This window comes from Crinia signifera, chromosome 2 (genome assembly GCF_055691185.1).
Source record: "Crinia signifera chromosome 2, ASM5569118v1, whole genome shotgun sequence".
Lineage (NCBI taxonomy): Eukaryota > Metazoa > Chordata > Amphibia > Anura > Myobatrachidae > Crinia > Crinia signifera.
This window is the reverse complement of record NC_139218.1, coordinates 241,590,685-241,604,227: the sequence shown is the minus strand read 5'-3', so window position 1 is coordinate 241,604,227 and position 13,543 is coordinate 241,590,685. Positions and strand designations below refer to the sequence as shown.

General features: G+C 43.6%; 1 protein-coding gene across 6 annotated transcripts in view; it reads left to right on the top strand.

Annotated features, from left to right (window-relative positions):
- Nucleotides 1-13,543, top strand: part of LOC146060654 (uncharacterized) — a 483,494-nt gene that overhangs the window by 51,571 nt on the left and 418,380 nt on the right. For 5 of the 6 annotated variants that reach the window (XM_083174093.1, XM_083174092.1, XM_083174090.1 and 2 more), the window contains exon 1: nucleotides 5,642-5,718. In XM_083174093.1, the coding sequence (XP_083030219.1) occupies nucleotides 5,656-5,718 (63 nt within the window). In that variant the 5' untranslated portion in view covers nucleotides 5,642-5,655. Of the gene's footprint in view, nucleotides 1-5,639; nucleotides 5,719-13,543 lie in introns of those variants that run through there. The other variant, XM_083174095.1, reaches the window with a different exon arrangement.

Below are 13,543 nucleotides of genomic sequence, written 5' to 3'. Positions count from 1 at the left end.
GTTTTTACGTGGACAGGTGTTTGCCCATGGGCTGCTCGATCTCATGTGCTTTCTTTGAACGCTTCAGTAGCTTTCTGCACTGGTGCGTCGTTACAGGATCTGGAGAGTCCGAGGTGGCCCACTACCTGGATGATTTCCTGTGCGTGGGTCCCGCGGAATCGGTGCGCTGCGGAGTTTTGCTCGCATACATGCAGGGCCTGTTTCAACATCTGGGGGTACCGGTGGCTGCTGACAAGACGGAGGGGCCGGTTTCCTGCCTTTCCTTCTTGGGCATCGAGATCGACACCGTCGCCGGATGCTGCAGGCTGCCTCTGGACAAACTGGCCCGTTTGCGGGCGGCAATAGCCCTCGCGCTCTCCACAGGTAAGCTGCAGTTGCTCCAGATGCAATCCTTGTTGGGCCTGCTACATTTCGCCTGCAGGGTGATTCCAATGGGACGAGTTTTCTGTAGAAAACTTGAGAGATCCGTCTCTGGGGTCAGACATCCCTTACACTTCATACGGCTCTCAGCCGAATTGAAGAGGGACCTGCGCGTGTGGCTCTCCTTCTTGGAGCAGTTTAATGGGGTCCTCATATGGCCTCCCCCCCCTGCGACAACCACCAACTGCAGTTGTTCACTGATGCCGCAGGAGGGGTGGGTTTTGGAGCCTTCCTGGACGGGTCTTGGTGCGCCGCACCGTGGCCTCCGGAGTGGGTCACAGAGGGCCTCACTAAGAATTTGCTGCTCCTCGAGCTGCTCCCCATAGTTGTAGCTCTGGAAATATGGGGCGATAGGCTGCGCAATGCTAGCATTGTTTTCTGGTGCGATAATTTGGGAGTGGTGCACGCAATCAACCGCCAGGGTTCTGCCTCCCTTCCAGTAGTTCGCCTCTTAGCGCGGCTGGTCTTAAGATGTTTGCTGCTGAACGTACACTTCGTGGCAAGACATATTCCAGGGGTGGAAAACTCCTTGGCGGACGCCTTGTCCAGGGCTGACTGGGCAAAGTTCCGGGCCCTGGCACCTCATGCTTCTCCCGTTGGTGAATGTTGTCCCTCTTATGCTTGGCAGATGATCAGGCCGGAATGGAGGGGCTAGCCATGCGGGCTATTGCGCCCACGACGCTGCAATGCTATCGGGCAGGTTGGCAAGAGTGGGAACAGTTTCAGCTGTCTGCCCCTCAATCAGGTAAGACACCTAATGCGGCCATGGTGGCCTTCGTATGGAGTTTATACTCCTTAGGTCGTTCTGTTGCATCCGTGCGCAGGATACTGGCAGGGGTGTCTTCCTTTTCTGCCTTGCAGGGTAGGGCGGACCCGTCCCGGTCGTTTTTGGTGTCGAGAGCATTACGTGGCTGGCGGAGAGCCTCGCCGGCGCCCCCAGACCGGAGACGCCCGATTGATATGACCTTGCTACCGGCTTTGCTGGACGCCCTAGGGGACATTTGTTGGCCTGCCTACGAGGTGCTTTTGTTCCGAACGGCGTTTGCGATGGCATATCACGGGGCTTTCAGGGTCGGAGAGCTGGTGGCTCCGTCAAAACGGGCTCCTTCACCTTTGTCCGTGGACGATTTAGTGGTCCAGGAGGATTCGGTGCTTTGTCACCTGCGACGATCCAAGACAGATCAGGCTGGTAGGGGGAGATGGCTGTCCCTGCTCCCAGGTACGGTGGAGGGGGCGTGCCCTGTGGCGCTGGCCACGGCCTTGACGCAGGCACGCCCGAATCTGCCTGGTGCTTGGTTGATGCATGAGGACGGGTCGCCTCTCACCAAATACCAGTTTGGGCACGTCTTGGGACGGGCGCTGGAGGCCATAGGCCTTGATCCGAAGGAATTTGGGTAGCATTCCTTCCGGATCGGGGCTGCTACCTCGGCGGCTGCGGAGGGCCGCTCCGACGCAGAGATTCAATCTCTTGGTCGATGGCGCTCGGCAGCATTCCGAAGGTACATTCGGCCGTCTTTGTCTATCACTGATCACCATGGTCGACTGGACGCATAAGCGCTCGCCAACTTCCAGTGGGGGCCTTGAGGTGTGTTTTCGCATTCGCCCGGGGGCACAATTTGGCTATAATTACAATCTGGCATGGCGTACTTGGTAGTTTACTCCGGGCGGTGTGTTTTGTGCCTCAAGAGCTGGTCGGCCACGGTTTTTCCTCCTCCTATCTTCATAACCTGTTCAGCGTGTGAGTGCAACGATGAGTTTTCCTCCGACTAACTAACCTCTTGTATGCATATTTCAGATCGACGGGACGTTAAGTCCGTGTGGATGTTGGGCCATTCGTTTGTGTACTGGGCCTCGCAGGCGAAAATCGCCTCTGACGTATGCATGTTTCCGCAAGCTGGGGAGGTTAGGTGGTTAGGAGTGAGGGGCATGAGGTGGTGTGCACTGCAGGCCCAAATGATTAGTGCCGTGAAGCAGTTTGGGGTCCCGGAGGTCATTATATTCCACCTAGGCGGGAATGACCTTGGACGGGGATCCGTCCTGGAGCTGCGCTCCATGATTGTCCGGGACCTTCACATCATTGCCCAGGTGTTGCCGTCATGTATGTTGGTGTGGTCCTCCATGATATCCAGGATAGTATGGAGGACAGCGAGATCATGCACCAGCATAGAGCGTTCACGCAAGAAGGTGAACTCTATGGTGGCAAGATACCTGTTAGCTAATGGCGGGGGTGTCATTCGGCACAACGCCATCAGCTTCCAGCGCCCTGAGCTATACAGGAGCGACGGCGTGCATTTGAGCCCAGAGGGTATGGCTCTGTTTTTAGGCAACATTTTTGCCTGGTTAGCGACACGGTGCTGAGCGTTTTATTAGTGGTGGCGGTGGCTGCGGCCTAGGGCCTGGCTGTGGCGGTAAAGAACGGTCATGCTTTAAGAACTCTGTGTGTGTGTAGGTAGTGGGGTACACTCTCCCTCGACAACGATTGTCATGGGCCACGCTTCTGCCCGGGGGATGGCCGTCACCACCAGGCCTGGTGGCTGACCAGGGAGAGTGGTCATCCAGCGTTGTATGTATGACTTAGTGATCTTTAACCCCTCCTTCCTATAATGACCGTTCTTTGGCGCAGCCACCATTCATAGTCTTAGTTTAATTTGTCAAATAAATTTGACATTCTGTTTTGAAACGCCAGCACTTGTGTCGTGTCTTTATTTTAGGTTAAGTTTTTTAGATAAGGTTATATAAGTTATATATTTAAGTGTATCAACAGCAGGTGGGACCAAAGGGATACCCGATGGTGAGTTTAAGAAACACAGAAGGCTGATTAAGCCTGAAGTGACATAAACCACTAAGGGTTTTCACAGGGTACACTCTGCTGTTTTGGTCACATGACTATGATAATGAGGATGGGCACAAGGCCTATCAGAACAGGGGGGAGGGTCTAAGCAGGGTAGGAATGATCACGTTGTTAGAGTGATCTGCCCCTGTCCAAGAAGCCCCACCCACCCTTCCCTGTTTTTCTTTTCCTCTTCGGCGGCGGTAAATAACGGTCATGCTTTAAGAACTCTGTGTGTGTGTAGGTAGTGGGGTACACTCTCCCTCGACAACGATTGTCATGGGCCACGCTTCTGCCCGGGGGATGGCCGTCACCACCAGGCCTGGTGGCTGACCAGGGAGAGTGGTCATCCAGCGTTGTATGTATGACTTAGTGATCTTTAACCCCTCCTTCCTATAATGACCGTTCTTTGGCGCCGCCACCATTCATAGTCTTAGTTTAATTTGTCAAATAAATTTGACATTCTGTTTTGAAACGCCAGCACTTGTGTCGTGTCTTTATTTTAGGTTAAGTTTTTTAGATAAGGTTATATAAGTTATATATTTAAGTGTATCAACAGCAGGTGGGACCAAAGGGATACCCGATGGTGAGTTTAAGAAACACAGAAGGCTGATTAAGCCTGAAGTGACATAAACCACTAAGGGTTTTCACAGGGTACACTCTGCTGTTTTGGTCACATGACTATGATAATGAGGATGGGCACAAGGCCTATCAGAACAGGGGGGAGGGTCTAAGCAGGGTAGGAATGATCACGTTGTTAGAGTGATCTGCCCCTGTCCCAGAAGCCCCACCCACCCTTCCCTGTTTTTCTTTTCCTCTTCGGCGGCGGTAAATAACGGTCATGCTTTAAGAACTCTGTGTGTGTGTAGGTAGTGGGGTACACTCTCCCTCGACAACGATTGTCATGGGCCACGCTTCTGCCCGGGGGATGGCCGTCACCACCAGGCCTGGTGGCTGACCAGGGAGAGTGGTCATCCAGCGTTGTATGTATGACTTAGTGATCTTTAACCCCTCCTTCCTATAATGACCGTTCTTTGGCGCCGCCACCATTCATAGTCTTAGTTTAATTTGTCAAATAAATTTGACATTCTGTTTTGAAACGCCAGCACTTGTGTCGTGTCTTTATTTTAGGTTAAGTTTTTTAGATAAGGTTATATAAGTTATATATTTAAGTGTATCAACAGCAGGTGGGACCAAAGGGATACCCGATGGTGAGTTTATGCTCATTGCATATTAAGAAGTTAACATGCTCTACCAGGGGTTAACATGTTCTGCCAGGGGTTAACATTCTGTGCCAGGTATTAACCTGTCTGCCCTGATTTACATGCTCTGCCAGGGGTTAACATGCTCTGCCAGGGGTTACATGCTCTTTGCAAAGGATTTACACATACCCTCCAACATGGCCCATTTCATTAGGTACAAAATGCTCTGTTCCTGGACTTCCCTGCCAGTGGCAATTACAGATGTGAGCCTGCAGCACAGTCCAATATTCAAAAAGGGGGGGTCACATATACTGCCACCCCAAGCATCACTGTCCTGGACTCACTGGCAGTTGATGTGACTGCCCCTCTTTGAATTTTGGACTGTGCTGGAGTCCAACCTCTGTAATTACCACTGGCAGGGAAGTCCAGGAACAGAGAATTTTGTACCTAATGGAATGGGTCATGTTAGGGGTACTTGCCACCAAATAAAAAAAAAACCTGTGTGTCCAGACCAGGGCCCCCCTGACAGGCCCGGGCCCGGGTAAATTGTACCTGCTCCCCCCCTCTCTCGGCACCCCTGGGCCTAGGTCCTGCTCCCCCCACCCCTGTTGCAGGACAGTCTCTCTCCACAGCTCAGCACATGCTGCTCACTGCTGTGTACTGTGCTGGGGAGAGAGACAGTGGCAGCCTGTCCCCTCTCTCTCTCTCGTTTATTTTATTTCATGGGGTGTTGCCACTCCCCCTCCTAGAGGCCTCGTCTGTGGCCGCGCCTCCTCCATATTATCAGGGCCCAACCGAATGGTGGGTGCCTCTGCGGCCACTGTCTGTGCCAGCGGCGACATGTGCATTGAGAATATCGTGGTGCTTGCGATATATCGAGCATACCACTCTAATATGTCTCCCCCTGTGTGTTCTATCAAATATTATGGGATGTTTTTTATAAAAGCTTGAAGAGATTTATAATTGAGAGAGATAAAGTACCAACCAATCGGCTTCTAACTGTATTTTTTTTGTAAGGTAGGTAGAGGCCAAGTAGCTAGTACTATCGCTCTCACAATATTTTCTCTTTCAGGTTTGATAAATACCTCCCCTCATGAGTTCCGCAAATATTTTCTGTATTACTCCAAATAGGCACCACTATATAACTCACTTTGTTCTATTGTACTTTCTTTTTGTTTTAAAAAAAGGTTTGAGGATGGCCTGATGACATCATGGTTTTCTGCTGTGAACACAGAACTCAGTGACTCATTAAAACTTCCATTGCTTGTAAGTATGTCATGAAGATGAAAGGGAATAACACAGTGTTCTTATACATTTTGAAAAATGGTTTGTATAAATGAAGCACCTTAACATTCTTGTCCTGTTATATATGTTGTATCATACATGGCAGGGTTTCCCAATCTCAGGGCCTAATTCAGAACTGATCACTCATATTCAAATTTACAGATGACTGTGAATAAATAGCCACAACCCAGACAGTAAGAAAACCTGCCCCATGCAAATCTGCAAGAGAATTGCAAATGGATCACAAACCCATATGCAAATCAATCACCATCAAATGATTTTTTTGGTCTGTGCAAATGTGATCTGACTCTTCCACAACTCTGTGACACAGACTGATCGAGGCAGGCAATGACATCACAAACCCTCCCTTAAAACACCTGACACTCCCAGAAAATGGCAGGTGTCCACCCTAAATGGTGACTTCCTGTCCATAAAATTGCGAAGAGATTGCGTTGAGATATTTTTGCCATTTTGGCACTATTTTGGGTCATGTATGCATGCAACGATCTGTACGCATGCACGGTTGTTCGATAACAGTGATCATGTCTGATTAATCCAGGTTTTAAGAATATCCATTCTTGTGCATGGTTGAGATGGTATAATCCAGTGTTTCTCAAACTCTGACTTCAAGAACCCTCAACAGCTCATGCTTTCTTGGTCACGTGACAGGTGCATAGGTGTAGTCTTTACACAATAACACTGATCACTTGTGATTATGCGAGAAAATGTACACTGTCACCACAAGACCACTGCACAGCAGAAAAGGGCTATGTGGAAGGACATCACCCAGGCGGTGAACGCTGTAAGTCACCACAAGCGCCTGGTCAGAAACGTCAAGAAGAGGTTCAACAACGAAAAGAGACACCTCAAAAGTAAAATGGCCATGGAGTTGGAGAAGGCCACCAGGACTGGCGGAGGAAGCCCCACCACTGTCTGCTACATGTCCTATGAGGTCAAGCTAAAAAGAATCATACCCCCTGAGGTCCTGCTTGGCATGCATGTCGCGGATACCGATAGGCCGGCGGCGCCACCCAACACTTAGGATTTTGAGATGAGCATCACATACCACCTGCACGTTTAAAGAGTGCCACCCACGCCGATTGACATAGACATATCCCCGAACGTGCGGTGCCCTAATCCCAATGTGTGTGCAGTCTATAGCTCCCAGCACGTGAAGGAATGCTGAGAGTCTATAGAAAGCCACCTTGTGGTCCTGCCACTCCAACTCAGACCGTGGGAATCTGATGTATGTCCGCCACAACTTCTTTAAAGCAAGTAACACTTGAGTTTAATGCTTAGAGAAAGTGGCTTGTGATACCCCCAAGGACCATGAGGTCACAGACTGAGTGGAGCCTGCGGCCAAATAGTAGAGGGTACACATTAATTTCTGCAGCCCAGACACTGCATAGTTGGACCCCCCCCCCCCCCCGAAAGGGTCCAAATCATCTCTCACCTGCTCATATAAGTCCAACAGGTTATTGCGGTTCAGCCTAAACATCCCCACAACCTGTTGATCCGAAAGGGAGTCCAGGTACAGCCTAGCACGATACATAAGTGGGGTACGCAGTAGTCGGGGGGGTACCTGGATTTGGTGTGCAGCTTCCTCCCTCCTGCGCAACTCCTCCAAATGGGCCACATCACAAATAAGCAACTCCAAAATAGTCTGCAAAATCTCCATGTCTCAAACCCTCACAGGTGTCCTTAATGATGTTGGGGTATATGTAGGGGTGTTTCTGAGTGAAATTGAGCCCACCTGTGTTGAAATTAACCATTTGTGCACTTGACCAAAGTGAGTTCTGGGCCAAATCGCCCAACAGAACCTGGTCTGAAAAAAGTGTGATTATTAGACACCTTAAAAGTGCGATTTCCGAAAACGCATTCCATTAAATAAGTGAATTGTATACTTTTCTGTACGAAAACATCTGGATGCGATAAAAGTGCGATTTTTTTCAACACTTTCAGTCCGCATGAGTTATCGCACAGAATATGCGATATCCGGCCCTTAGCGCATCCTATTAAATATGCGATTTCAAGGAAAAATGCGATGTCGCCATTTTTTTTACTATTAATCGCCAAAAAACACAAATCTCAACCCATAGAATGTCACCCATGTTCTCACACTATAAAATCATCAAACATGACCAGAAATGTGCACACAATGATTGTTGAGGGAAAAATGACTAAAGTGATTTCTGTACAATCTTGTGAACTCTGAGAAATACAGAATCATGTGCTGTTTGTGCATGTTTTCTATTCTGCAGTATGATTTACAATTCCCTTATGTATTGCAGTATAAACTATTCAGGAAAGCATTTTCTGATGTATTTTTAATACAAGATTATGTATTCTACCGTTATCAGCTCAGAATTCCATTTGTATAATTAGATGATATCCTGGATTTAGCAAACCCAACAAGTTTTTTACATGGGCAGTAGGGGAGTAATACATGTTGGCGTACCGTACTCGCCAAATGAAGCCTCTGACTTTTTCTCCCATTTCCTGTTCTGTGTATTCAGTTCATCATTTTAAGTTTGCTTATTCTGACCTTGTGTTTTTAAAATATATACTAGTTATACTATACTAGGTAAAAGCCCATCAATATAACTTTAACTAAAAACTCAATTGTTGCAGAGCTTTACCCAGGATCACACCACTTTATTGGCGTTTTTCTTAAACCTTTGAGCCTGTATTGAATTTGCCCCTGTATTTTACGAGTGTGAGAGGCAGATCATTTATGGGAGCTTATGAGTCCATATAGAGTTTGAATTTGCTCCCACTTGGTTTGAACATCTCATAGCTATATGAGGTGGCTAATTTTAAGCTCCTGGGACGATATTTAATCTGAATCTGTTTCCACATTGTACAGTATCAGTTAGCTACAGCCATATAAGGTAGCTTTATTCAAGTTTATCAACTTGGTTTCCACACTGAACTCAATATAAACCCAAAGAGGTTATGTAACACCCAACTGAATTGGTGATATTTAAACCCATGAGTTACTTTCTATAAGAGTAACCATAAATGATCACATTTCATATCACACGTATGCTGTCAATTAGGCCCTGACAACTTTAGATCAAATGTATTATTGAACTAACCTTGTGAAACCACTACAGTTTTTCTGAAAACCCAGATAAAGTCTTGTATGAGACGAAATGTGTTTGGTTCATCTTCTTATTAACTTCGAAAGCCTATATGTACAAGTGTTACAGTAAAAGATTATACTGTGTGGAACATTTCAACCAGTATTTCATCTGAAAAAAGACTTTAATAAATATATATATTTTTTCATGGTCTTCCGATCTATAGGTCTCTTGGAATAAATGTTTATGGCTGTAAAGGTCTAATTGAAAGACCATAACACAAGGTGCCATCCTACAAATGTGTTGTGTGTGTTTTTATATGTAAATGTATGTATGTATGTATGTATATATATATATATATATGAAAAAGGAAATAAGAGTTCAGAGTGCGCTACCAGAAATTACACAGTTTTTTTTAAAACACAATATGATTTAATATAAAAGCCTTATAGGCAATACATAAAAGTGCAGAAATACAACAGCTTTTTTATTTCAGCAAGTTTCTGTTATTCATTTGGTGAAGCAGGCCCAACGCGTTTCGTCATGGAAATGACTTCATCAGGGGCTTATATGTAACATTTTTGATAACCAAATGGCACTGTAAATTCAATACAGATAAAAAATTGTAAATAAAAAATTTAATTTGTACATTTAGAATAAAGAGACATTTTTTGGTGATGAAGGATATAGAACGGAGAGGAGGATGAGGGAGAGAAATCGAAAAAAGGAATGATATATATATACAATATACAAAACGTGATTTAGTCATGCATTTAGTCATCGACTTCGTCAGAGGGCTTTCGTTGACTAAATGCATTGGGGCGTTGCCTAGCATTATCTCCGACCACAGAACCTTGTGTTACCTTCTCCTCCAACTGCGGCAGCCTGTCCCGGGGAGATCCGTTGACTACCGCGGCTGAAAACTGAATGCAACCGCTCCATCAAATGGTGTGTTTGAGACACCTATTTCTTGCGAACATCGGCAGTGTTTATACCGCCGCTGGGGGTACGTTCATTCTTGCCTGACAGTGTTTTATGTGTGTATTGTGAATAAAACTTTTAAAAACTTTTTCATGCACTATGGAGCGCCTTCTCTCATTATTGTTTTAGAAATTGCCTGTGGGAATCAGGATTGCCTTTGGAAGGCAGAGAGTGGAGCAGCCGAGTTAATTGGAAAACCTGTGTGCATTCATATAAAAGGAACTATTGGAGTTTGAAACTTTCTCCCTACACACTATCATTTGGGACATTGGTATTTTCCATTTTGCGCACTGTTGTTTGAATATATATAATATATAACAACTCGTAGCGGTGGCACTCAGAAATAACCAACAACTCCTGCTGGTTATTTCTGAGTGCCGCCGCTACGAGTTGTTGTGTGGAGTTCCCGATCCGGGATTTTATACGGAAGGCACCAGCCATCTACATCTGTTATACTGGAGTGCTGTTCCTAATGGATATATATATCAAAAATATGAGGGGGGGGGGGGGGGGCAGAGTGCGGGAGGTGTGAGCTGTAACGGTCTAATTGAAAGACCATAACAGAAGGTGCCATCCTACAAATGTGTTGTGTGTGTGTGTGTTTTTATATGTAAATGTGTGTGTGTATATATATATATATATATATATATATATATATATATATATATATATATGAAAAAGACAAAGAGGTGCCCGATACCGCGCACTACGGTTTTGTTGCAGCAACTCTGAGGATCCCCTGTTAGGCGGGACCCAGGTAGGTTTAGAGATGAAAAAGGAAATAAGAGTTCAGAGTGCGCTACCAGAAATTACACAGTTTTTTTTAAAACACAATATGATTTAATATAAAAGCCTTATAGGCAATACATAAAAGTGCAGAAATACAACAGCTTTTTTATTTCAGCAAGTTTCTGTTATTCATTTGGTGAAGCAGGCCCAACGCGTTTCGTCATGGAAATGACTTCATCAGGGGCTTATATGTAACATTTTTGATAACCAAATGGCACTGTAAATTCAATACAGATAAAAAATTGTAAATAAAAAATTTCATTTGTACATTTAGAATAAAGAGACATTTTTTGGTGATGAAGGATATAGAACGGAGAGGAGGATGAGGGAGAGAAATCGAAAAAAGGAATGATATATATATATACACAATATACAAAACGTGATTGATTTATACATGATTTCATTACTAATTACATGGTTTAAAGTTCGTGAAAAGTTGTGATTCAATTCTGTGATAAACTAATACATACATTTAATAATGTTAAGTTTACCAGGGGATCGTGCTGATCCTAATTCATATGGTTATATATAATACCAATGTGATTCAGTGATGAACATATACATACAATTGATGAATATTTACAGAGGGATCTTCCTGATCCTGATGTATGTGATTAAATACATATAACAACAATATTAAGAATTAATATTAAACAATTATAAATCTCGTGTTTAGATGAGTGAATACCCCACCCAGGTGAAGAAGAAAAATATAAAATAATTGTATATATATACCTTTGTACAACTTCAATTATCATATACACTGGTCGATTTGTGTGATATACACTGGTCGAGTTGTGTCAATAATACAGTATCGAAACAGAAACAACATCTGGAGGAGAGATATAGTAATAGAATGAATGTTCTAAAATATGGAGTAACCAAAATATCTTCTTGTGGAGAATTGCTGGTTTTATCTACTTACAGAAGCTTGTTTGTACCCGTGATCTAGGGAAGGAGCAACGGCCAGTTCTTTTTAAGGGCCTGATATGCGGGGGTTAATAACCACAGAATAAAGCCTCAAAGTAATTCCTTTGTGACAAAAATGGTCCCATCTAAAAATGAGTCAAAATGTGGACAATTGACTTAAATGTACATACATAAGATACTTATATGGCAGTGATTGAAAAACCAAAGATAAGGATAGCCACTTACATGTGTTAGGGCAACTGGGTGTGCACTCTCTGGAATCCAAAAGCTGAATGGATACCAGTGTGTTCTGGTGGATATATATAGGGATTTCAGGAGTGACATCACTTCCTGTATGGATTTGATTACTCTTAGACTTTAATGCTTAAATAAGCTTCTCCAGCTTATATTTGGATGACCAAATGTTATTCAATTCTTTAGGTATGATGTCCTTAAACTATGGACATAGCACTAAGCTTTAATATTGCTTTCCTAAGCTTGTAAAACCTTAATTAGGTGGTGGTACTTGAAATTTTGCCCTTACTTAGCACTGCTGAAGTGGTCCTACCTTTAATAGCTTCCCCGTTTTTGGTGAAACAAAATCACTAGGCAGAAATGGCCGCGGTGATCCTTATTAGAAATGATTCACCTCTCTCCGCTTTCTGCTGGGGATTAGATGAGGGGACATTGAATTATTACTTATCCTATATAAATAGAGGGGACATTGAATTATTACTTATCCTATATAAACACCTTGTGTACTGCGCTCTCTGCTGGGGGTTAGATATAGAACATTGAATTAGATATGGAATATTGAATTTTATGCACCATATATGAAAAAAAAAAAAAAAATTTAAAAAAAAAAAAAAAAAAATATATATATATTTCTATTAATTTATTTAATCCTACTTAGATGTCAGGAAATTAATTTTATATTTCTCTTAATATACATGGAGAATTAATGGATAGCTGGGTTTAATACATATATATATATAATATACATGTAAAAACATTTCAATTATCCATTTTCTACTGGCTTTTAATAAGACCTAATTAACATATTTTAGCTAATATTGGGCGGTTATTATATGAAAAGGAGGAGGAAAGTATGGTGCCAGCATGGATACATCACCAAAGTTACCTCATTCCTTCTTATGTTTGCCTAAATGGTGGCAAAAAAGTGTAAACAACGGTTTAGACCTACTAAATATATTTAAATAAGAATTAGTCCGCATTATATTTGTCTCAATTAAATGGAATTTAAATATAAATCCTCCTCTCTAATGAGGGGTGTGTTAAACCCATATACATAGAGAGGTCTGAAATTGGGATGGAACCCCACTCCAGTTTGTTCAATCACTATCATATTTACATCGAGGTCTTCAGGGTGCAACACTACATTCATGGAAACACAAAGAGAATTTTTAAGAATCCAGATGGTGTGACCAAAAAAGTGGGAGATAGATTTTTATATAGAAGGGTTTTGAGAAAAAGGGGGAGAAGATAAGATCAGCAGGTATGGTACTATTTAGAGGAAAGCCACTATGTCAACTCCTTCGTTTAAGCCCTTCGGGCTCAGTGTATCCAGAGTGTATATCCAAAAACTCTCCTTTTTTATTATTAAAAGGAGAGTTTTTGGATATACACTCTGGATACACTGAGCCCGAAGGGCTTAAACGAAGGAGTTGACATAGTGGCTTTCCTCTAAATAGTACCATACCTGCTGATCTTATCTTCTCCCCCTTTTTCTCAAAACCCTTCTATATAAAAATCTATCTCCCACTTTTTTGGTCACACCATCTGGATTCTTAAAAATTCTCTTTGTGTTTCCATGAATGTAGTGTTGCACCCTGAAGACCTCGATGTAAATATGATAGTGATTGAACAAACTGGAGTGGGGTTCCATCCCAATTTCAGACCTCTCTATGTATATGGGTTTAACACACCCCTCATTAGAGAGGAGGATTTATATTTAAATTCCATTTAATTGAGACAAATATAATGCGGACTAATTCTTATTTAAATATATTTAGTAGGTCTAAACC